This window comes from Wolffia australiana, chromosome 14, assembly GCF_029677425.1.
Source record: "Wolffia australiana isolate 7733 chromosome 14, ASM2967742v1".
NCBI lineage: Eukaryota > Viridiplantae > Streptophyta > Magnoliopsida > Alismatales > Araceae > Wolffia > Wolffia australiana.
Genome location: NC_135848.1, coordinates 3,539,614 through 3,565,495, shown reverse-complemented (window position 1 = coordinate 3,565,495; position 25,882 = coordinate 3,539,614). Strand labels below are relative to the sequence as shown.

The 25,882-nt window shown below is 39.1% G+C and overlaps 2 protein-coding genes across 2 annotated transcripts; one reads left to right on the top strand and one right to left on the bottom strand.

The window, feature by feature from the left end:
- The first annotated feature begins 3,879 nt into the window (after nt 1-3,879).
- FBL17 (RNI-like superfamily protein) lies at nt 3,880-7,286 on the top strand. The gene is made up of 11 exons (XM_078586666.1): nt 3,880-4,889; nt 5,063-5,164; nt 5,299-5,443; nt 5,518-5,702; nt 5,784-5,888; nt 5,987-6,084; nt 6,183-6,406; nt 6,489-6,555; nt 6,633-6,718; nt 6,792-6,884; nt 7,064-7,286. The coding sequence occupies exons 1-11, from the start codon at nt 4,336-4,338 to the stop codon at nt 7,118-7,120; spliced, it is 1,716 nt and encodes a 571-aa protein (XP_078442792.1). The 5' UTR covers nt 3,880-4,335; the 3' UTR covers nt 7,121-7,286.
- A 12,230-nt stretch (nt 7,287-19,516) lies between these two features.
- LOC144712241 (putative galacturonosyltransferase 5) lies at nt 19,517-23,323 on the bottom strand. Its single transcript, XM_078586458.1, has 9 exons — nt 23,044-23,323; nt 22,912-22,949; nt 22,790-22,831; nt 22,602-22,722; nt 22,427-22,497; nt 21,654-21,865; nt 21,040-21,403; nt 20,520-20,972; nt 19,517-19,924 (listed from the first exon to the last, which is right to left on the bottom strand). The coding sequence occupies exons 1-9, from the start codon at nt 23,153-23,155 to the stop codon at nt 19,646-19,648; spliced, it is 1,692 nt and encodes a 563-aa protein (XP_078442584.1). The 5' UTR covers nt 23,156-23,323; the 3' UTR covers nt 19,517-19,645.
- Nucleotides 23,324-25,882: the final 2,559 nt, after the last annotated feature.

The following is a 25,882-nucleotide window of genomic DNA, read 5'->3' as shown; positions in this document are numbered from 1 at the left end:
CATTTAGCAGGTGCGATTTGGGCGAGAGGTTCAACAATTGGTTGCTCAACGCTCTAGAGCATCCAAGATATGATGGCTGAATCCAACTGAGTCCACATGACGTATTCCGGTGATACCAGACTAGGCGACTCCATCGTCAAGTGATGACGCAGGTTGTGAGACGTCAAGAAATGCTGAAATCCTGACACCCGCGACCCATAGTTCTTCCCATTGAATATGTATGCTGGCCGATTGAGTTGTGTCGTGATAGGATGTCGTGGAAAAAATTGTTCGAGTGGAGACGTAATCCCTGCAACAGGATTGGATTCACTCGTACAATCCGTACCTCAGTGTGAGTATGGAAACGCCAAAGAATAGTCGTCGGAGAGAGAATCACCGGAAAGAGGGCAGGAGGCCACCAGAACCACTGGAACCACCGCCAAAACGCCGGGATGGTTGCCGGTATAGAGAGAGATGGCCACCGAAAGAAGAATTGGAGGCCGTGCCAGAGAGATGGCCGTCGGAGGTGAGGAATCGCGGAGACCTCGCAAGAGACAGATGGCTGCCGGAGTCGTGGCCAGAAACGACGCCAAAAAACCGTCGAAACGACAAAAAAATATTCGCCAGAATCACCGGGGAGGAGAGTGTTGTTGGAGAGAGACGCCGGAAACCACCGGGATAGAGAGACGCTGGAGAGAGACGTCCGAAACTATTGGAGAGAGCGGCATTGAAAGAATGGGGAGAAAGACGGTGGAAACCGCCATTGTCGGAAATTCTTCCGCGGAAGAGAACGGCGATCTTTCGTCGTTAGAGATCGCTCCAGAGAGAGACGCCGAAACTGCCATCGCCGGATATTCGTTTGCCAAAGAGAACGGCGTTCCGTCACCGAAGAGAGCGGCGTTCGTTCGCCGGAGAAAAACCACCGGATCAAGATCGCCGTCGTGGCTCTAATACCATGTCGAGGAGAGAGAAAACGACGGGAATAATATTCTCTGTGTTTTTAGAAGAAAGAAAGACAACAATATATAAACTCCTCTTAGGGCACAATGTGACTACGTGAGAGAGAGAGAGAGGGCTTGGTCCCACTCACATAGGAGACTTGTTTAAAAACAACAATGCACATAAGGGGCCTAACAAGGGACCCCTTTTACAACATTTAAAATAAAACACATGGGAAATTCTAAAACGATTCGAAAATGAAAATGACGGATAAAACACAATGATACAGACGCACCACGACGAGTACGGTGAAATTGTCATGACGAACACGAAACACAAATTGGACGAATGAAAATAGAGAATTAAAACACGAGCACGTGCACCGACGTATTTTACCCCGGGTATTTAAACCCGGGCGTCTTCATGGACGCTTTGGCATGCTGGTCGGGCTGGACACCGACTGGCAGTGATGCTGATGACAGTGAGGGCAGCTCCGATGACGTATCTCCGGTGTTGTTTGGGCACGCTTCATCAATATCACTTTCCCTCGTGTCACGTGTCTGGATCACTATGTCATTTGTCACGTCATCATCACCCTAGAGATTCATTGAGTCCCCCATCCCCGCCATAGTTTACTAGCACCTCCCGTGACGTGACAATATGTTTGTCAACCCTAGCTCAAGCAGTCAGTTAAGCCACTTAGGCAGCACATGCTAACATATCTTACGTATGCTAAAAGTCATTATAAATGGGATGATTTCACATGTAAGATTCCTTTTTATTACTGTACATTTTTTTGTAGTAAAACATTACTGGATTTATGGCCCCAATTTCTCTTCGTCTATCCCCCTTCTCTATCCAAATCACGCTCTCCCACAATCTATATCAAAAGCAATCTAATTTCCTACACACCCTACATCTGCATATATATTTCTGTATACATATCTATGTTTCTATTTATCTATACATATCTCTATCCCTTTATCTTTCCCCATGTAACATTAATTTGTTAAGATCTTAGTCTCTAAATTTTTGTGTCGTCATCTATCCATCTTTCTCTGGATCTATCCTAGTCCTGTTATTATTTCAGTAGCCTGCTAGTCAACCGCACTACAAGTGGCTAATTTTATTTAGTATATCTGTTATATTCATGATTAAACACACATGCCATTTTTAATGGTGTCCAGTGATATATGAACTGATATGGGAATTACAACGAGACCATAAGACAATGATTATTCATATCAAAACCCATGTTCGAAATTATCATAATCATATAATATTCAAGGAGATAATAAATCTAGATAGAATTATTCTTGATCATAAGATGAGGATGGTTGATTTCGTGTCCATTCACGTAGAGACGTGGAGGGATAGTGACTGCTCCTTGGAGAAAGATTTCGTTGAACTTGTCCTCGTAAATTTCTAGATGGTATTTTACATATATAAAAAGGTTTGATTCATGTCATGGTTTTGTGTACGATACTTACACCAGATACCTTGCAGTTGACTTGTAGCGTGGTTGTAGTAAGATTAGATACTTGTAGCGTGGTTAACTTACAGGCCACTGAAATAAGATATCTTGTGGATGTACGATTTTATATTGACTTTGATATATCATTTTTAATGGCAGTGATCCAGAGTTCCAAATAGGAATTTTAATTTATGAAATTATTCACTGAAGTCCTTGCCCAAGGAATTGAAATATATAAAATAATTATATAATAATAATAATTTATTATGTATGTTATAATAATAGATAGATTGATAGATAGAGAGAGGGACAGGGAGAGAGATACATAGAGAGGAGGGAGAGAGAGATATATATGGATATAGAGACGCACAGAGAGAGGACGAGAGAGGCAGAAAGGGGGGCAGAGAGAGGGAGTTTGAGAGAGACAATGATAGACAGATAAATAGGAAAGGGACAGAGAGAGGGAGACATTGATCAATAGAGAGGGGCAAGAGAGGGAGTTAGAGATAGACAACAAGAGAGAGGGAGAGATTGATACATAGAGAGGGACAAGAGAGGGAGATAGAGATAGACAACAAGAGAGAGGGAGAGATTGATGTATAGAGAGGGACAAGAGATAGACAACAAGAGAGAGAGAGAGAGAGGTTGATAGATAGAGAGGTAGATAGAGAGACAGAAAGATAGTGGGAGAGATTGATAGGTAAAGAGAGGATAGAGAGAGGGAGAGAGATATATAGATAGATAGAGAGAGAGAAGGACAGAGAGAGAGATAGATAAAGGGAGAGAGAGAGAGGTTCAAGCAGGGAAGAAGAAGAGAGAGAAAGATGAAAATAAGGGATAAAAAGCGATGAAGAGCAAGAGAGATGGATAGAGAGACTTTAGTGCTGGGACGCGGACGGGACGATTTTTTCGTCCCCTGACGAAAAAATCGTCCCGTCCTGGGGCAAGGACGAATTCTGGGATGAAAATTCGTCCAGGGGACTGCCGGACGGGACGGTTTTCGTCCTCTGGGATCGAAAAATCGTCGGTCAGGAGGTCCCCGGATGACGGATGGACGAATCTGAACAGGAAACCGTCGGATTCACATCCGACTGTTGAGATGTTGACACGTGGCCTGGCGAGGACAATTTATAATATATTATTAATATATAATGTATTTTTTCGTCCGGGACAAATTTTCGACCCGGGATTATTGGACGGGATGGTTTTTTTGACCGCAGATGAAAAACCGTCCCGTCCTTCGTCCATACTCTAACATGGGACGTAGGACGGGACGAAGTTCGTCCCGAACCGTCTACGTCCCGTCCGCGTCCGCGTCCCGTCCGCGTCCCTGCACTATAATGCTGAGAGACAGATCAAAGAAGGTCAATGTCAAATACCCAAGAATCCGGTCCATTCCGGTCCGATCCGGTCCGACCGGGTCAGTTCTTGGCGGGGGGGAAAAAAGAGGCGCGAAATCATCTATAAACTCCCGCCTCCTCTCTTTCTCTCTCTAGAAACCCAACTCCCCCCTTCTTCACTTCGTATCCCCTTCCCCAATCTCCCCTCTTCCCCTCTTCGCAATCCTCGATTCATCACTCATCTTCATTCTTCCCCCCAAATTTTGATTCTTACATCCTCAAAGATTTCCGTTTCTCGATTCGTTCTTAGAAAACTGCTGATTCCGCCGTCAGATTTCGGCTCAGAATCCGCCGTTTAGGTCGAAATCTGCTTCTCCAATCGTCGAATACTTCGATTCGTTGCCTAAATCTGCATTCTTGTTCATCGGATACATCGATCAAGGATTCCATTGCCTTGATCTGCTTCCTTGTTCGTCAATCGTATATCGATTGCTTAAATCTGCTTCCCGTTGTTGAAGTTTTCGATTACGGATTTATCAGTTGTATCGCCATTTCGCTGAATCTGCTTCATCGGAGTCTGAAGATCTCGATTCAGGGTTTGAGATGTACCACCACCACCCCGCCTCGGCGGCGGATTCCGACGCGCTGAAGCGGAAGGCGGTGGCGGCGCCGCCGCCTTCCGGCGGCGTCGCCAAGAAGCGGGGAAGCTACAACTGCGGGCGATGTGGGCTTCCCAAGAAGGGCCACGTCTGCGTTTCCACTGGGTCTCCCGTCCACGTGGCCGCCGGATCTCCGTCCATCGAGGTCCAGCGTCTCCGTCGCGCTCTCTCGTTCGACGATATCGCAGAGCCGGGTAGCTCTACTCCTTGCCTTGACTCGACAATTGAAGATTTGAGTGTTGAAGATGAGATTGGGGACGAACTCGCTGGCGGGTTCTTGCCAGTTCGAGTTCTTGTCGATGTTCTTAGCCGGCTGCCGCCGAAAGATCTGTCGGTGGCTGCGGGAGTATCTAAGCGGTGGAAGGATTGCGTTGGTAGAGTTTGGAGATCCGCCGAGGAGCTTCGAATTAAGGTTCCTCGGCGATCGCAGGTCAGCTTTGTGGGATCTGTTCTTCAGAAATGCAGCTCTCTGGTCCGTCTTTCTCTGCGGATGGAAAGGTTAGCTGTTCTTCAATGGAGATCGAATGTCTGATTCTGTTCTCTAATCCCATATCTTGTCAAAATTATTGACCATTTTTCAAAGAACCCTCTTTTCCTTCTGGAGAATATACAAATCCTGATGTTGTCAAATGTTATGATTTTCATTTAATATTGGGTTGATTCGCCTGCAGTGACATTAATGCTACTGTTCTAGCTTGCATTGCCTTCTCTTGCCCAAATCTTGAAGCGCTTGAGATCACCCTGCATGATACTGCCGTCAACCGTATCACTGGGTATGAATCTGTCGTTATCAATCCCAATATTTTGGAACAATCGTTCTAGTTTGGTCTTTTTTAAAGTCATAAACGTAATTATAGCCGGAGATTTAAGGCCAATAATCAGTGATCTTTCTTCGTTGTTATTTCAGTGATGCATTAGGGCGGTTCGTGGCGGAAAAGCGTTATCTGAACAGTCTTAAAATCGAAGGCTGCTCCAACCTGGGATTTCTTAACCTATCTTCTTCTAGCTTGCATGTTCTTTGGCTATCTGGTCTCCACTCTCTCTCCAAATCAGTGAGTCCCATTCCCCATTTTCCAATTCTAATTTTTTAATGAATATGTCAGAATCTAATGCATTAATTATGCAGCTCATTAACTGCCCCAATCTGGGCGAAATTTCTCTGGACTTTGGGCAACATGAAACCGAATCTACAGATCTTACATTGATCTTGGAAGGTCTGAGCAGAACATGTTCAAAGCTGAAGAACATTCACGTTGCTTCTTCCCAGCTGTCGAATCCCGCTGTTCTTGCCCTTACCGGAGGAAAGCTGAGGTTTGCATTCATCATGACTTATTCAAATTCATCCCATATTTTAATATATCGGTAATGTATTTATTTATTCCATGATTTCAGAGATTTGCGCATGCTTTCCCTGGTTCTTGGGTCAAAGATTACCGACGCTGCAGTGGCCTCCATTGTTTCCTCCTTCACAAGCTTGGAGTTGCTGGATCTTAGCGGGTAAATCAATTTTCTTGAAAAATCATTATTACATAGGGAAATTGTTATTTTAAGAAATTGTTATCCTAAAATAATTTTGATTTAAATCGTTTAATCAGATCTAGCATCAGCGACAGTGGCATTGGAATGATATGCAACGTGTACCCAGACTCTCTCTCTAGGCTTCTCCTGGCTCTCTGCCCCAACATTACATCAAGTAATTGAAACATCTCTCCAGATTTATAGAGCTCTATTCTTATTTCTCTCTATATTGGATTGATTAAGACTATTAATTTAATATTAATTTTGTTTCAGGTGGGGTCCAATTTGCGACAGCTCAGCTACCTCTGCTCCGGTTGATTGACTGCGGGATGAGCATGCAAGACTCGGCATCCCATAATGATCTCCAGGAAGATGATGTCAGCTGCTACGTCACCAGGGAAAAGTCAACGCGGGTAGCTCAACCCATGTACCAGAAGCTGATCATCAAGCATGGGCAGCTGAAGAAGCTCAGCCTCTGGGGCTGCTCTGCCTTAGACGTCGGTGTCGAACCCGTTGACTTTTGAGAACCGTTGACCTTTGGTGCGTTGACTTACAGACGTGGACCGTGTCATTTTGCAGGCCTTGCACCTCAACTGTCCAAGGCTGTCTGACCTCAATCTAAACTCTTGCACGAATCTGCACCCAGGTGGGACCCTTACAGCTGACTTTGCTATCTCATTGATAAAGTCAACTCAGGGTTCTGACCGTTGACTTGTTATTCAGAGAGGCTGGTCCTCGAGTGCCCAAGTCTAGACGTGGTCCATGCGTCTGGTTGCAAGAGCATGCTCCTTGGATTACTCCAGGAACAGGTGAATTTCTATTCAGCTTTGACTATTTTTGTTGACCATTCAATCCATTGACCTGTTTTGGGGTCTTTTCAAGATCGGCGATGACCCAAGTCAACTTGCGCGGAAGCGCCTCGGCGATGGGTCCAAACGCGTCCGTGCCCCTCAGTTTGTTGTGCAACCGCATCAGGTAAAATTAATCTCCTAATTGAATTAGTATTCTATTGGCAAGAAACACGGTGCTGGGTACAGCTAACCCGATCCATCCATGTAAAATTTTGTATTCTTAGGTGCAGAGAGAATAATTAGTAGGAACATTATTTCATCATGGTGAGTTACTTAATCTTGTATTATTGCTATTTTCTGTAGTCGCCTGGAGGAAAGGGGGCGTCTCCGATTCGGCGCTGTGCAGTTGTTGCTGACTAAGGTCCCTCCTGTTTATTAATGCGTTGATTATTGACCATTAACCGTTGACTAACATGAAAGTCAATGTCTGTGGACCTGTTATGGTCTGTGTACTCATCACTGTCTGAGGAACTTCCACCGCAGACAGACAATAATAAGAAAATCAGCTACATTGACCTTGGGTTAATTCTTCATTGCTTAAATCTAGTTAAATATTCGTGCACATGTGTTCTATATCTATTAACGTTTATCTAATATCTCTATACTCGTATGTCTACCTGTATTTACTTCTATGCTCGTATATATTTTTATAACATATTTTATCTATATATGTAAATGTTTGTGTAACTAGGTGTACTTTTATGTCTTACATTCATAGGGAAGGAAAGTTGACATTTGATGCATAAGCTAACCAAGAGATAATGTATGGAGAAAATAGAACCTTTTGTCAAGGGATTTGGTCCAAGGTGTAGAACTACCATCACAGTTGGGAAATCAATGTTAGTTGGGACTAATAAGCTTATGATGATCAACGGCAGTCCTGAAACCTCTACATTGACAAATAGTATTAGTTTAATATTTTACTTAATTCAGACCATGAAATAGAAACTCTTGCCTCAAAAGCAGCTTGCCGATTCAAGAAAGGAAACATGCCACCAATTCTTAAGTATAGACATCATAGCCACAAAAAAGTCTGAGAATAGACAAGGAAAAATAATGCCCATGTTAGAACCGCATCTATATCTGACCTGATTACATTCATTTTTACTTTGACTTATCTCAGTACAAGCATATAGTGCATGTTTCAAAATTCGTTGAACAGCATCCAAGAAATACCTTGAGATTAGAGTTATTCTGCAGTTTCTACACCCCCAACAATCTACAAAAAGGTTCAGTGATCAGATCAACGAACCCAAAGATGATCACACTTGAAGCAGCAAACCAAAATGAGGGACCAAAGACATCTAATATCCAAAAACAGTTCAGTTTGGAAAGAGGTTAATTGACCACATTTTTTCTTGAAGAAGTTTATTTTCATAGTTGTTTAAGCGAGCTGTCCATGTATCAATCATACCAATCAGATCTATTCTGACACAAATAAAGTATTTCAAAGCTAAATTGAATTGAGTTGAAGTTTTTTTTTTGAAAAGTATAAGTACATATATAATTACCTTCCTATCTGAATCCAAAGTCTGAACCCAATTTATACTTAAAAATAATTCAGTATCTATATCTGTATGTAAATCAATATCCATATCCGTATCCATATCCATACCCATATCCATATCCATATCCATATCCATATCCATATCCATATCCATATCCATATCCATATCCATATCCATATCCATATCCATATCCATATCCATATCCATATCCATATCCATATCCATATCCATATCCATGTCCATATCCATATCCATATCCATATCCATATCCATATCCATATCCATATCCATATCCATATCCATATCCATATCCATATCCATATCCATATCCATATCCATATCCATATCCATATCCATATCCATATCCATATCCATATCCATATCCATATCCATATCCATATCCATATTCATATCCATATCCATATCCATTGATATCTGTTTTCAAATATCATCTATGCCTATATCTGTACTATAAAATAAAAAAAGAAAAGGTGAAATATTGTCAGGGATCGCAAAATAAATTTCTTCCCTTAAAGAAAGTAAATATAATAGATCCCTTCTCATGGGGAAGGTTCTACTTGCCACATTATGTGTGCAATGCACCATGCTCAGGTTTTTCCAGGTTGGTGCAGCTGCACTCGCTTCTGTTATAAAATGAAAGCAAGTAGAATAAAAAATGATCAATGAATAGAGGGAATGATTAAATTTTTGGAAATAACCACTTTAACATGACCTTCCTCCCCAGGCCCCAAATATGAGTTTCCTTTGGCCACTTGTTCTTACATGAACGAGTTTGAATCTTAATTTGATCTTTTGTTGAATGAGCTGAATCTTAATCCATTATATTTCAACAGATTTTGCTTCGCTTCACCGTCAAACATTGAAAATTTAGAGGACAATTTTCATATCAAAGATCGTTGTTGACTAATTCGGCAATGAGAGAATATCAACTCATGACATTTCATTAAAATAAGCATAATTATTCCAAAATGAAAACCTTACAACCCATGATATTTTTTGAGGGCATGAATGTCATTGAAAGTATAACTGGTATCCATATGAGCATCCAAATTCTCATGATGGAAACCATCTTCTCTAGATGATGGGTCATTCTAAAGATGGAACCTAGCCATCCCAATTGTGACGAAAATATTAAATGTTATAAATTTCTCACGAAAGTTGTTAAATAGCATAAACATACCTTACAGATAATGCTTAAGCTTTTTAAACCAAGAAACATAGATAAATATTTAATATTTTTGTGGACATAATTTAATTCCATGAAGATGGGGTTAGTAATGATGCTGATGGTGCTCTTGTCAATCTGCTTCAGATCCCTTGGGCAGAAAAAAATCCATGTATAAGAGTGTCATCATTGCTGATATCAGTTAGAAATACAAACATGAATAAATAAAATGAATTCAAAAGTACAGGAAATAAAATGTGTGGTGTATTTTATGGGCCCCTTTATCCTATATTCATTGAAAGAGAACTTGTACTGCCTTCTTGGACCATGTTTTTTCCTTAAGAATAGTCCTCAAAGAATGCTCAATCATTATGACCTACCAATGATTTCTTCCTTGTCTTCTCCTCATCGGGATCCCTTTTCATTTACCTGTATACAAAAATTCAGCAGACCAAAAACTACAAATATTTGCATTTAAGAATAGTTGGACCTAGCACTAAGGTGAGAATTCAGTAGCTTCAAAACATGGAAAAAAGGAGAAAAAAGAGAAATGAGATAATAGTAAAAAAATAAAACCAATGTATTGCCATTTTGTGTTAAATGAATACTTCAAAGTATGCTCCAATCCTAAAGTTCACTCCACTAAGATCAAAAGTTAGTCCTGTATATCTAAATTTCCTATAGTAAGACACTGGAAAATTTTTGCAAGTCACAATTTTCTTGAGACCAAATTTCTCATGCACAGTTAGTGTAGTTGGTTGCAACCATCTCAGGGTTTAGAGAAACTTGCAGGTATCTGTCGTAAGCCTTGCATTTTTAGCGATAAAGCACAATCCGCCAAGAATAACCTCTCCAGTGGTGTGATTGTCACTGATATGAAGAAGAATTCTTTTATTTGTGACCCTGGAAAGATTTAGAAATAATTACTCTTAAATTTTTCTCACCATCCCAACAGGTTATTTTTGTCCATACAACAATTATACATGTTCTAAACGCCTTGGGTGTGTGGGAAGAAGCATCCGAGAAGAGGGGAGCTTACTGGCACTTGCGAATCACCGTGATCCATGTAAGGATCTATGGTAAGCATTTTTGTCTTACGTTGCTCTTTTTTAACATCATCAATAGCATAATTATATTACATCATTATATCTCACCATCACACCACCTCCATACATCCCCATAATCTCATTTTACCACTCACCTACTTGATCATTAGTGTATCCAACTTGTTCTCTACCTACTCCCATTACGCCTCTCATCATTCTTATTTTGTTCTCGCTTTCTCCTGCTCGTTTCAATTTTGAATGATCCTTATTTACTCTCCATGACTCAATATCACTATCTCGCCCAGTATTTTCTCGTCAATTGACTTCATATTAGGAATTATCTCTTCTCATTTCGATAATCACTATAGCAAGGATATTAAGTCTTCAATAGTCGTTCCTTGTGGAGACGATTCATAATCAGAACTAGCTAAAAATTACTAAGTACATGTTCATAGATTTATTGAATAATCTCAATTACCAACGACGAATTAAGACCCAAACTTTGAGATTATCATCTTGTTATACTAAGAACTCTATGGCTTGGTTGTATATTTAAACATCATACACCTAACACTTTAGATTTTTTAACACTTTGTAGGATGATCAAATTGAGTTTCAATGGTAATCATCATCTGGGCATCTATCTTGAAGCTTTGGACACATCATTCAGGTGGTAATCATCATCTTGATCATAGGGAATACAAGAATCATAGTTGCAGTCTTTCAAAAACTTACACAATGTGCGGAAAAGAGGAATAATTGGAGAATATGACATAAATATTTGAGAATAGCACAATCCTCATTTTATAAGGTACACCTATCTTTATTTGAGAACACAAATACTGATACCATGTAGCTAATCATTGCCCTCTTTGGTGTAGTACTTTTGATTCTGATATAGGTAGTTACTCCTTGTTAGAAAATCCAATTGAAGTTTGTTCATTTTTTTATGCATTGAATTGATAACATGTCAACCTAATGCCCATCTTTTTTGACAATTCGTTTAATGTTATGACCAATATCCAAAATTGGGCTACCACCTCTCCAAGGTAGGTCAATTCATCATAATACCATGTACTGAGAATGTGTATTTCTTCTAAATCAAGTGTACGTTCCATGTCCTCTAGTGAAATACAAAGATAAATCCACCTTGTATATGACAATCGGCTGTGAATTTTGGATTTAAAATTCTTGTCCAAAAAATTGAGCATATTCATATTGGACAAGACATTGCAGATTATTGTTGTGTAGCCTACATGGAAATGTTAAATTATGTGAACACCAAAATCACAAAAAGTTATCAAATATGCATCATCTTCCTTGAGCCTGCCTCCTCTTATACAAAGGATGGCATATCTCATCTTGAGCACTATCAATCACCTGTAATGTTATATTGTTTGAAATGTCATGATTACAAACTCATAAGTCATAGTCAAAATGCAATTGTTCATCCACAAGATGTCTTTGGTATCTCTGATCTTAATAACACATACACAACCAAGATAGGAGTCAACCTGCTTTATTTTGACAATAAGATAGGAGCCATCCAGAGATTAATACAGATCAATCACTGAACTCTTTCCCCAAAGAACACCCACTATCCATCGCTTAATTTCTCCACACTATATGGCTATGTGATCATTCTTACTAAACTAATGAGTGAGGATAGATAATGCTATTCTATCCAGATATTTTGATTTTATTCTCGAGTATCCTTTATACATGAATATACATAATACATGTTTAAAGGCAATTGATATAAATATCATGATCTCATCATAATTCAGTAATCATTGCACATATTTTTGGACTTCATTATAAGCACTGCACACACATAATAATGAATATTATTGTATCAATGAATAATCAATGAGATGTAGAATGTTCAATTGGCATGCGTTCCATAAAAAAACCCATCAATTTTCACATAGTTTCAACTCCATTTTAAATTAATGCACCATAATGCCCAAAAAGACCCAATTTCTCACCCTTCATGCTTCCAGAATAAGGGATACCAACTGGAGATTGTCAAACTTCACAATGAGACTATCTTTTATCTTAATGTAGACTCTAAATGCCTTCTGTGTGATTGAACATGACCAAGGGATGACCTCCTATGCCAGAGATCTGTACTGGGAATCTCCCTTGAACGAATCCAACTCAAAGACCCTCAGAGAGAAATACTAAATGAAGGAATCAAATAATCTCCTCATCTTCTAGGGATAGATTAACATGAGTTATTATATTTGTTTATGAGAATTTGAAATATGTCATGTAAAAAGCATCCATTTCTTAATATTACTCGTAAAGTGAACTCAAGAGAAGGAATTACTTTTAAAGTGTCTCAATAAGATATTAGTGCTGCCATCCTTTCTTCAAGAGAAGGAATGTCTTTTCTATAATTCAATTATAATAGCCATCATTAGTGTAAATGAACTTACCAGCTATCAAGAAGTGTCCAGAGATTTCTTATCCTCATGTATTACCCCTTTGCTATAACCATCATTCATAATTCTTTCATTGTTATAGCCTGACATTACATAACATATTATCTGCACTGGGTACCGTGTACATATCTGTAGGGAGAGGGAGAGAGAGGAAGAGGAATATATGAAAATAAATCAGGACATACACGAATCGATTAAGATCAATATTGATAAATAAATAAATAGAATGAATATGTATTGTTATTGGCATATGAATAGATAAATACACACAGAGAGTGGAATATGGAAATTAGAGAAAATATATATACAGAAAAATGTATGATTACAAAGAGAGTGAGTTATAGAGAAAGACATAAATAGAGAGAGACATAAATTATAAAGAAGAGAAAATAGAAATCACGATAGAGGTAAGAAAATAGAGTGACTCTGAGACAAGAAATAAAGATACAAACACATACATAGATATGGAGAGTATAGAGAGGCATATATAGATATACACACACAGAGAGACATAGCAATAAGATAGAGTTGGGGACACATATAGATAGAGTTTCAGAGATATCTGGAGTAATGGACTTATATAATATATAAAAAATATAAAGATTCAAATAGATAAAATGGGTATAGAGTTACTTCGAGATGGTAAACAATAAAAAGATAGAGATAAATGGATACACAAATATCTTGGATACAGACAGATTAAGAAAGAGTTTACGATAGGAATATTGAAGGATAAAGAGATTAAATTATAAAGGAAAATAATATATATGGGCAGAATGAGATACATATGTAAAGTTAAAGATTATATATATGTAGAGATAGATAGCTAGAGCTAGACAGATATCAAGATGGATAGATAGAGATAAAGGTTGGGATTAAAATATGCATACATATAGAGGTAGTGTGAGAGATAGAGAAATATAATATCTTAATATAATATTATACATAGAAATAAAAAGATATATTGAGTTAGATATTTAGATACTCATAAGTGGATATATTTATACATATATATAGATAATTATTTATAATAGAGGTGCATAGATAAATATAAATAGAAAGATAAAAGAAAGATAAATATATAATTATAGAATGATGGAGACAAGAAAATATATAGGGAGACAAAGATAGATATTCTATTAGGGAGATATGGACATATAGCTACGGATAAAGACAGTGAATTGATGCACTCAAATTTGGGGTTTTAATTTTTGATATCTGAGTTAATCAATAAAAAAATTATGAACTTGGCTTGTAAAAAAATATGACTTGCTAGTGATGAGTAATGATCGTCTCCACATGAAACATATATTAGGAATTAAACACCTTTTTAGACGGTACTTAGAGGATGAGAGGACATATGTTATAATAAGAATATGGTGATATGATAAGGGATATAAGGTTGTAATAATTAATGTATATAATGATTATAAGTTGAAATAATTTGGCACAGTGAATAATGATGAAGTATGGATTTGTGTAATAAAGATGAGATGGATATAGGTGAACGTGTCGACATGGAAAGATAGATGTGGATGGAAGGATAAGAATAGGTGGATGTCTAGAAGAAGGTGATGAAGTAAGTTCAAGCAGAGTCATCACAGAAACTTATATTCCTTCAAGGTCAAGAAAATTTGCGACACTGGGAGACATTCTCTCAACTTCTCTTTCATCTTCTAACTTTGAAAAATGACGATCACCACGGAAACTTGATTTGTATCAAAATCACTTTCTTTCTCTCAACCTCCTAAAATATGATCAGTTCCAAGATGATTTTTACATGGATAAAGGGGTCTTGGTATATGTTAGAGGTTATGGATGGATATAAGACATAGGGAAAGACAAAGCCAATTCAAAATTTCAGCTCTAAACTCCTTCTCAAGTGTTCGATATCATGATTTGAGTTTGAATCATTCTCAGCCATTGGACATTCTCTCTCCTTCATCGATCCACACATTGGATCATCAATGTATCATGAAATCTTCATATTTTCTGAATATTCTACTACATTTTCGTTACAAATGTTTGTAAGAAATTGTTTCCCCTCAAATTCTTCAGAAAGCCTACGTCGTAACCCACAATTTTCTCTCTCTAAAAATCAAAAGAAATTTAAATCCCTCTTTTCTCATAGGACCATGTGTCTCTACTTATTTAAGTTCAAATTTGCATTGACTTTTTGTTGGTCCAATTCTTCCAGTGTAAATAAAAAAAGAAAATATAAAAAATTATTGACCATTATAGCATTATGATTTGGGGTGCCATAATGGAAAACGTTTGGAAATGTTTGTAAATAAAAACATTGGTTTCAGCTGTGATTGGTTGTGGCCAATGATTTGACATAACCCAAATAAATAATACTACTAAATTTGGTGAGACTTGAATAAATACAGAAATATTATGAAATCACTTTAAATAATTCCATAAAATATAGCTTTATTAAGAAAAAAAATATTTATATTTCAACTCAGAAAATTATTTTATTTACCACTTGAATGTCATAAATTCTTATAACAATATCCTAATTTAGAAAATTAATATTTTTATGAATATGAGGTCACAAAATTCCATAAAACATAATAAATTCCATATAAACTAGAATACCATTATAGATATATATTTAACCATTTCACACTTGATGACACATACACATAATCATTTTAATGCAAATAAAAACATAAATTCATGATAGTAATCTAACAATTAGTGTATTATATTAGTGAGAGTTAGAGAAAAAAATAGAGGGACATAGAGAGAGATACAGAAATAGAGGAAAAAATATATAATACATGAAGAAGGTATATATATAGGGAGAGTTAGGGAGTAGTAGATACATAGTTACAGAGTGAGTAATATTGTATCAAAGAGATAGAGTTGGATAGAAACAGTTATAAAATTATAGACATACACATATATATATATATATACATATAAATATATATATGGGAATAGATAATTATAAAGAAATACAAATAAATAGATGTTGAGTGGTAGAGTGGCGGTATATATAGAGACAGATAAAGAGATAAACATGGATATTCATATATATTCAGTTATAGAGTGACTTATGGAGATGCATAGAGAATTGGAGAGACTTAGAGAGATAAACAGTACAAATGAAGGTATATAACATGTACAGATGGCTACTTAGCGTGAAAGATGAAGATATAGGCATAGGGAGTATTCATATACTAAAACATAGACATCGATTTATATATAGAGTTAGCAATTGATATATAAATAAAGAAATATCTAGGTAATACGTATATTGTGATAGATATACACATCAGTAGACGCAAAGAAAATTAGAGAAATTGATAGAGAAGGGAATGATAGAGATACATATAAGTGATATTTATGTGTAAATATTGAGAGAAAAATATACATTATTAGTGATATAGATGCATAATTGAAAATTTATTCTATTTATATAATCCCATGCATTAAACATAATGAAATTTTAATTTTTCAGAAGTTAACACACTACAAAGGCATCATGATAATTTTTTAAAAATCATTTTTTTATGCATTAAAGACATGCTCATGATTAGCCCACTTAGTAAAATCTTCATCTGAGGTTAATCTTTTAAATAATTATTATTGGTTCAATTAGTCAGATGAATATAAAAAGACTTATGGGAATATTCTCTTAAAATCATTTTATGAATTTTTTATCAGAGGTTTCAGCATTCAATTTGATATCTAATCCCAATTATGGAAGTTAAACCATCAAACTTAACAAGTTGGTACAAATTCCCCTAAACCTTAAACCTTATACATCAATCATTGAGTTTCACCTTATTAACCATTAGACAAAAATATTTCATTCATTGGCATCTGAAAGATGAGGATAGAGGAATAGTTAAAAAAATAAAACCATGTGGAAGACATAATCTATCCAAAACTAGAAATGCTTAACAAGAGAAATCTGTGAAAATGAAAATCAAGTCATGAGATGAGGATGAAAATGTTGTGTCATATGGCAAAATAATAGTTATTTACCACCCGTAGTGATTAATTATATTGAGTTATATTTTAATTAATTAAGAATGACACAAAGGAGTATGTCAACTCTCTCATCGAACCTTTACTGTTATTAATGTCATGTCTGTATAATCCTCAATCCATGTGAGACTCATGAATAACTTAGGGCATGCTTAAACATCAAAACCTATATCTTTTATTATAGTTATACTAATGCATGGAAAACCTGAGGACTTTAAATCCAATATTTTGACAAACCTAGCTTGGGATTTAACTATATTTTCTTATTTGAGTCAATCTCCTCTAATACGAGGGCAGACGATCCCATCTTCACAACACAATTACCTTCATGGATTTGATGTTGAATCTGAGCTTCGATGATTTGAAATCTTAGAATACAATTATACATCCAAAAGCGTCTTTTGTGTCTCAAGTCTAAGGACCACTTACACAGAAAAAGACATGAATCAACCTGATTGATGCTAGGTACTGTGAAGGATTCATATGGATCAATTTAGTGAACTCTTTCTCTAAAGAGTACCCACTATCTTTCTTTAATGTCTCCTCACTTATGTCTATGGGATTGGCTAAACTCATTATATGAGCGAGAGTATACTGTGCTATTATTTATGGATATTTCAGTGTCCTTCTCAACTATCCTTCGAATAGGAATGTTTAGAATACACATTTAAAGAGTAATGATCAGTGTATTATGATATCATTATAATTCACTTATTCATTGCATGTATTCATGGACTTCAATTATAAGTGGCATAAAAACATATTGAACAAGACACAGAATGTGCAATTAGGTTACATGCCGCATATTTCCAACAGTCCCCATATCAAATCGTAAACAAGTTGGTCACATGTCTCAAAAGTAAATCCGAATACAACATCAAAAATCAAAGGTAAGATGTCAAACATGAAAAAATAGGAGATAAGGATAAAAGGTGGAATGCAAACTTAGGGAGATAATTATATAAAGTAAAATACTAGTTCAGGAAGAGAGAAAAATACCGAAGATTGAAGCTGTATTTAATGCTCTACAATCTCTTGCATTGGATATTGGAATATATCTTGCTCCTTCACTCTAGTTTGGGAGAGAAACCAACTTGGCCTGCCTAGAGTGAAACCCTATCCTCTTTGTCCCACGCTTATTTCTTCTTCAATTTGAATAAAATACAATTTTCATATCATTCCCGAGAGCTCATGAGGTATCGAGAGAAGCAAAGCATCAAGGTTATGAGCGAGATATTTGGACCATGGAAGAGCTGAAGTTTGGGGTGAAAAAATATTATTTCCATCTTATTTCATACCTTTTTCTGGCAATTTTATATGTTTTATGGGATGAAGTACACATATTAGGAAGTAGTAAAATATAATTAGCAATGGCAGATGTATGAGTATTACAAACTATGTAAGTCCTGATTGATTGTTTGTATCTTATCTCCTACTATCTAGTATATACCATCTCATCTCCATATGTCCTCCTGAAACTCTAATTCACTCTCATTTCATAAAACAATCATTGTGAATATGACCCTATCTTCATCACTGTCCACCTAATTTACTTAGAAGTCAAGATTGAAACTTAATATTTAGTGAACAGATCATATGACTAAACAACACCTAAGAAATTTACTAATTACAAAGATTCACCGACACTTCCATCATTGCCATGTTCAGCTTTTCCAACGTCTCTCTCTCTCTCTCTCCATTTTTTGTTTCTAACATTATTTGTCGTTGACTATGTTTATTGTGGAGACTTGAGTGATGAATAGGAAGAACATAGAAATTGAAATAGTGCATTAAAGTCACTTTACCTCCTCTTAGTCATATGATCACTGATAAGGACCAAAGAAACTCTTGTAACACAGTTTGACTGCTATATCCTCAATGTCTTTATGCATGTAAAATTACTTTTCTTGGCTATGTTTATGGATGAAAATTGAGTGATGCCTATAAAAAATAGCATGAACTGGTATAATGGACATCAAAATAAAATTCTATCCCTCAGTTGCCTGATGCCTAACTAGGACCCAAGTAACCCTTCCAACATACCTTCTTATAATCTTATTTTCTGTCTCTCGACACCACTCTCTTTATTATTATCGAAGTCTTTATTTTTAGTTATGTTTCAGCTCTACTAGCCTTTCAATATACCCCAGTAACATGACTCTTTTCTGTACTGCTTTCTCGCGATATCTATTTTTATCTATATATCTAACATTACTATTGAATATGTTGGAGGCAGTAGGAACCCAAGAGCACAATAAATACTTAGATCTTGATTGAGGAAAGTTATGATTTCGTGTAAGAAGAGTAGATACTGAAAAGTGGACAATTACAAACCAATTCACCCCTTCTAAGTCAGCTGGTTTATAGGAAGAATGATATACCTGAAAAGTGGAGATTAAAAACCAACTCACCCTTCTTGATATTTTGGAAGATCAATAGAGACTGAAAAGTTAAAATTAAAAACCAAATCAACCCCTCTTAGTCTGCAGATTACAGATAGTAAACCAAGAAACCCTTGCCACATAACTGTTTAGTAGCTTCTCTCTCTCTCTCTCTATGTCCATTCATTGCTTGAATATTAATAAATTTCCAACCGTTGTACTATTCAATGATTAGTTTATTAACTGGAGAAAGAATGGGCATACAGTGGGGCCATAGAGGATACAAAGTGAGCATGGACTTTATTAAGGCTTGGACTAATCATGTATGTTGCACTGACGTAGGAGCGGGTGGGCATAGTTCACGAACTGAGTCCAATAAGCTTTGTACTGTGGAAGACCCAATTCGAGCCAGGGCTTCAAGCCACCATCGTAGTGGACGACAGCAGCAGCTTCGACATCAGCCTTAGTGGCACGGCCTGGGGCATGGCCAAGCCCTCGCAAGTGCCACCTCCGCCTCAACAGCCTTGTCTGGTTGTAGAATGTCAATAGCCCAAGCTGGAGCGTCCCCGGCCGCCACGTCGGCATTGCCACCGCCTACACCACCATTTTTCCAAGGTTAAATGCAGAAATAATAAGAGCGAAAATGAGCAGATCCACATGCTGGAGGGTCAAAAACAGAAAGATGAGAATAGAGAATACGAGAGGGTCCATAAGATGGGAAGGTCAATGGAGAGAGAAAGAGATATGAGCCACGGCCAGAAAAAGTAAAAAGGAGTGAAAAAGATAGGACCCACCTTCTGGCAAGGTCAATGAAGAGAGAGAATGCGAGGGTCCCACAAGCGGGCAAGGTCAAAGAAGAGAGAGAGCCCACAAGCAGGCGAGGTCAAAGAAGAGAGAGAGCCCACAAGTGGGCGAGGTCACAGAAGAGAGAGAGCCCACAAGCGGGCGAGGTCAAAGAAGAGAGAGATAGAGAGAAGGGGCCCACAGGAACCAAGGTTAACAAGGAGAGAGAGAGGGCCCACAAGCTGCCAAGGTCAAAGAAGAGAGGAAGAGAGGACCCACAAGCCATAAGGTTAAAGAAGAGAGAGATAGAGGGTCCACAAGCTGCCAAGGTCAAAGGCCAGAGAAAGATAGAGAACTCATCAGACAGGAAGCTCAGAAAAAAGGGAGAAGAAGAGAGAGGACCCACCAGCTGGCTCCAATTGTGATACACCTCAGTCAACCCCATCCGGCGCCACCGGTCCAGGTCAAATACATTGACCCCAAAGGTCCATGCCAGCGACTCCGGGTCAAACCCCAAGCCCATGGCAGGGTCTGAGAGGTCGAGAAGCGACCCCAGTCGAAGAGAGGTCTCAACTGCGGCGTTGACCTTCCCCTTAAAATCGATGCTCCAGAGTGCCGCCATGTCACGGCGGACCACCACGTCATGGTCCAGCAACAGGACACGACGCAGAAAGGGGAAAATCTGTGGCAGGAAGAAGCGGAGGCGGTCCAGGTCAAAGTCAAAATTCAGAAAGTCAAAATCTTCTGTGCTTGCCACATGGACCGAGGCCCGGCTGGGCTGGTCCACCAGGAACCACATCACCATGGCTGGGTAACTCAGGGGGTTGGTCACCACGTGGAAAACCAGCTTTGACGGATCCTGCAGAGGGAATCAAGCTCAGATTCTGGGGCAAGAAATTTGGAGTTGAAAGGGGAGTTATCCTCACTGTGGAGGACGCGATCATCGACTTGACGACGACAGAGCAGGCGAGCACGTTGTCAGAGAAAATGGCCACGTGGTAGAGATCCGAGCGTCGGGCACGGGCCTGGGCCTTCTTTGTGGGCCCGCGGGCCTCAGGCTTGAGCTCAAAGTACTGTGAAGTCAACGTCATGGATAGGCAGTGGAGGCCCTTGGAGATGGTTCTGGGGGCGAGGCCCATTAAGAAGGAAACTTGGCGTTTTTGGGCTGTGAGCTGTTCCTCTGAGATGTCCATCATGGACCGTAGCTTTGCGACCATGGCGGTGCAGTCGGGGTAAGCTCTGCCGGCTCTAGAGAGAGAACCATCCATGGCTCTCATCTTCTGAAGGGCACTGGTGATCAGAAACACAAACCCTTCAAATATTTTTTATAAAACATCATTTAAATCTTCAATCAAAATTTTTAAAAATTTAAATAGCATTATCTTACACTTTCTTCAAGATCAGAAATAAAACGGAAGGTAAATTTATTTATCATCATTATCACTAAAATCATCTCAGCATAAGATATTTAAAATCACTAGTTGAAATATACGTTTATTTGTTTTTGTTACAAAGAATAAGATGGGAGAGGTAAGCTGACCTTCGCGGCAGGTCCGAGTCTTTGGTCGCCTGACTGAGGATGGATTTGATCTCCTTCATATGTATCTTCAGTTCTCTCACTAGACGAGAATTGCTGTTTGGAGGGGCAAACTGTAAATATGCCCTCGCCATGATCACCTGATCCCACATGATGAATATCTTCTCATTTTCAAGGGATGATCGAGGGGAACCTCCCCTTACCCCTCTGTTGACCTGGATTTGAATCGACAAAGCAAATTAAAATAGAGATGGAAAAGAGTGGGTTTGATCTGATGAAGGTCCAAACAGTGATTGATGCATTTAATTTGCGAAAATATTCATGACGCATTTGACCAGACAATTAAAATTTTCTCTCCCTTATCTTTTTCCTGTATGTTTCAGAAGGCAGAGAATTATGAATTCTATGATTTTTCCGTGATTATAAATCTACAAACAGAACAAAGAACGTGTCCCAGGAGACAAAATCCATTAAAAAGACCTCGACTAATTGATTTTTTTAAAAAAATATTTGTCAGCCCGCGAAGACCAGCTGTGAACTAGCTACAGGAGCCTAATGCTGAAGTTTATCCATCAATCCAGCTTGGATGCAAAGGCTGGTCGTTGAAGTTAAAACCTGACAAAGACGAGATAAAATGCAATCCTAAAACTTGGAAAAGAAGTAAATTCAAGCTTTTTTCTTGATTCTCATGGAAACTATGCATAAAAGATCAAATTATTATAGAAAGCTTTGCCCGGGATAGATTTAAAAAAATTCTCATTTGATCATCATCTTACCGTTCTTTGACTAGGAGCGCTTTCATTGAATTTCGGCGTTGCTTTCTCATTACCCCCGGAAATTCTCTCATCTTTGGACACAAAGAAGATGAATAACGGAGGATCAAGAATAAATCTAAATAACAAAATCCATGATTATCTCATTGGAGAAGGATCAGGAAATATAGAATCTGACCTCTCTTGATGGTTGCGCTTTTAACACGCACACTAGCCGTTGAGCTTTCATTTCCAACAGGTTCAACCAGAGAACTCTCTTTGAATATTTCTCTCGCTGGTTCCTCCACTCCTCCCCCTTCCTGGTGAAATGATTTACCAATTTAAAATTTGATATTTTCAGCAAAATTCCACCACAAAAATCCTCACCTGAAGGAGGGAGTTTAGATGAACACCATCAGATTTATAGGTCTACATCCAAAACCAAAAAATAAATCCTCTCAAATAAGCACAAAAAACAAAATTCTTTAAACCAACAAAAAGGTCCTCACACTGCTCGAAACGTCCTCCACGCGCCCAATACTTTCATCTGTTACACAAACAAAAATCAAAACTCAAAAACCCAGACAAAAAAATCGGAAAATGCAGAGATAAATTCAAATAATGGGTTCCAATAACCATACCGGAAGATTGAGGAAGACCCGAAATCCGATTATAGAGGAAGATAACGGGGGAAAGAACGGTGAGGCCCAGCAGCGAGAGGATGACGATCCTCTGGCTCGAACGGCCCTTCATATAATCGGAAACGAATCGCGATTCTCTGCTAATCGAAAAAACATGGGCAGATCGCCAATACCCAATTCGCGCTTCGATCAGATGATCAATCAGCTCGTTTCTTTTCCCTCTTCCCAGATTTTTCCTCCGGACAGATCAAACGGCCATGGAATTATGAATACGCGCCGTCGTGCAAACTACCGACATGAAGAACAATTCTGTCTTTAATTACGTGAAATAAAATATTTTTTCAAATTTCCTAATTTCCATTTAAGTCCAACATCGATTCTTATTGTATTTGTGCCTCTTTTTTGATAGTGAAGCCAGAGGCTTCTGGGGATAAAGATAAATCTTAAACTCTTAGGGTGATATTGTTTGTTCTGTGATCTGAAACTTTAATTGCATGAATATTATATCTTTTCAAATTTTGGAATATCTTTGATTTATATTTGATTCATTTTCTAAGAATTTTAGGGCGATTAAATAACTTTTCAGTATTTTAATTGAAGTATTAATTTATCATATTTATGACTCTTTTCTATCGTACTAGTGGGGATAAATCTAAATATTTTGGATAGGAATCTAATAAGATAAATATTGGGATTTTTATGTTTGTTCTGTGGCCCGAAATTTAAATAACATTAATATAACTTTTCAAATTTGTAATTAACATTTAAGTCCTATAGAACCTTTTATTTTATCCTATCTTTTATTTTGTATCTTCTGTCCAGTGAGATCGCATCGGATATTAGCTAAAAAGGGATCTTCCGAAACTTCACTTTCATTGAATTAAATTTCAAATTTCAAAATTTATGCACAACTTTTTATTGTACTTGTGATATAAAAACCAAAATATGAAACTCCAGTTACGTTAAAATAAATTTCAAATTCCATAAGTTCTGCGCACGTTTCCATTGCATTCAAGACTCTTTGCTGTTGTACTTGTGACTGTTCTTTTTGTTGGAAAGATTACAGTGTCAATAAAACTATATCTCTAGGATATTAAAGAAATAAGATAAGCAATTAGAGTTCTACGGTGTTGGTCTATTTTGATTTAGAGGGAGAGAGAGGGAGGGGGAGAAAGAAAAGGAAGAGAGAGATGGAGGGAGGGGGAGAGAGAAAAGGAAGAGAGAGAGGGAGGGAGGGGGAGGGAGGGGGGGAGAGAGAAGGAAGAGGGAGAGGGAGGGAAGGAGAGAGAGAAGGAAGAGAGAGCGGGAGGGGGAGAGAGAGAAAGGAAGAGATAGAGAGAGAGGTAGGGGGGGGAGAGAGAAAGAAGAGAGAGAGAGAGAGAGGGAGGGAGGGAGAGAGAGAGGGAAGAGAGAGGGAGAGAGGAGGAGAGAGAAGGAAGAGAGAGAGAGAGAGGAGGAGGAGGGGGAGAGAGAGAAGGAAGAGAGAGAGAGAGGGAGGGGAGGAGGGAGAGAGAGAGAAGGGAGAGAGGGAGGGGGAGGGGAGGGGAGGGGAGAGAGAAGGAAGAGAGAGCAGGAGGGGGAGAGAGAGAAGGGAGAGAGGGAGGGAGAGGGAGAGAGAGAAGAAAGAGAGAGAGGGAGGGGGAGAGAGAAACAAGAGAGAGAGAAAGAGGGAGGAGGGGAGGAGAGAGAGAGAGGAGGAGGGGAGAGAGAAATAAGAGAGAGAGAGAGGGAGGGGATGAGGAGGAGGGAGAGAAGGAAGAGAGAGAGAGGGGAGGGGAGGAGAGAGAGAGGGAGAGAGACGAAAGAGAGAGAGAGAAGGAAGAGAGAGGGAGGGGGGGAGAGAAATAAGAGAGAGAGAGAGGGAGGGAGGGAGGGGATGAGGAGGAGAGAGAGGAAGAGAGAGAGGGAGGGAGGGAGAGAGAGAGTGAAGAGAGAGGGAGGAGGAGGGAGAGAGAGAAAGAAGAGAGAGAGGAGGGGAGGAGGGGAGAGAGAAGGAAGAGAGAGAGAAAGGGAGGGGGAGAGAGAAAGAAAAGAGAGAGGGAGGGAGAGAGAGGGACGGGAGGAGGGGAGAGAGAAGGAAGAGAGAGAGAGGAAGGAGGGGGGAGAGAGAAAGAAAAGAGAGAGGAGGGAGAGAGGGACGGGAGGAGGAGAGAGAAGGAAGAGAGAGAGAGGAAGGGAGGGGGAGAGAGAAAGAAAAGAGAGAGGGAGGGGAGGAGGGGGAGAGAGAAGGAAGAGAGAGAGAGAGAAAGGGAGGGGGAGAGAGAAAGAAAAGAGAGAGGGAGGGGGGGGGGGGGAGAGAGGAAGAGAGAGAGGGAGGGCGGGGGAGAGAGAAGGAAGAGAGAGAGGGAGGGTGGGGAGAGAGAAGGAATTGAGAGAGGGAGGGAGGGAGAGAGTGAAGAGAGAGGGAGAGAGAGAAGGAAGAGAGTGAGGGAAGAGAGAGGGAGGCAGGGGGAGAGATAGAGGGAAGAGAGAGGGAGAGGGAGGAGAGGAGAGAGAGAAGGAAGAGAGGGAGGGAAGAGAGAGGGAGGGAGAGGGAGAGAGAGAAGGAAGAGAGTGAGAAGGGAGAGGAGGAGGGAGGGAGGAGAGAGAGAAGGACGAGAGAGAGAGAGAGAGAGGAAAGGGAGGGGAGAGAGAAGGAAGAGAGAGAGGGAGGGAGGGGAGAGAGAAGGAAGAGAGAGAGGGAGGGAGGGGGAGAGGGAAGAGAGAGGGAGGCAGGGGGAGAGAGAGGGAGGGAGGGAGAGAGAGAGGGGAGAGAGACTGAGAGGGAGAGAGAGAAGGAAGATAGAGCGGGAGGAAGGGAGAGAGAGAAAGGGAAGAGAGACTGAGAGGGAGAGAGAGA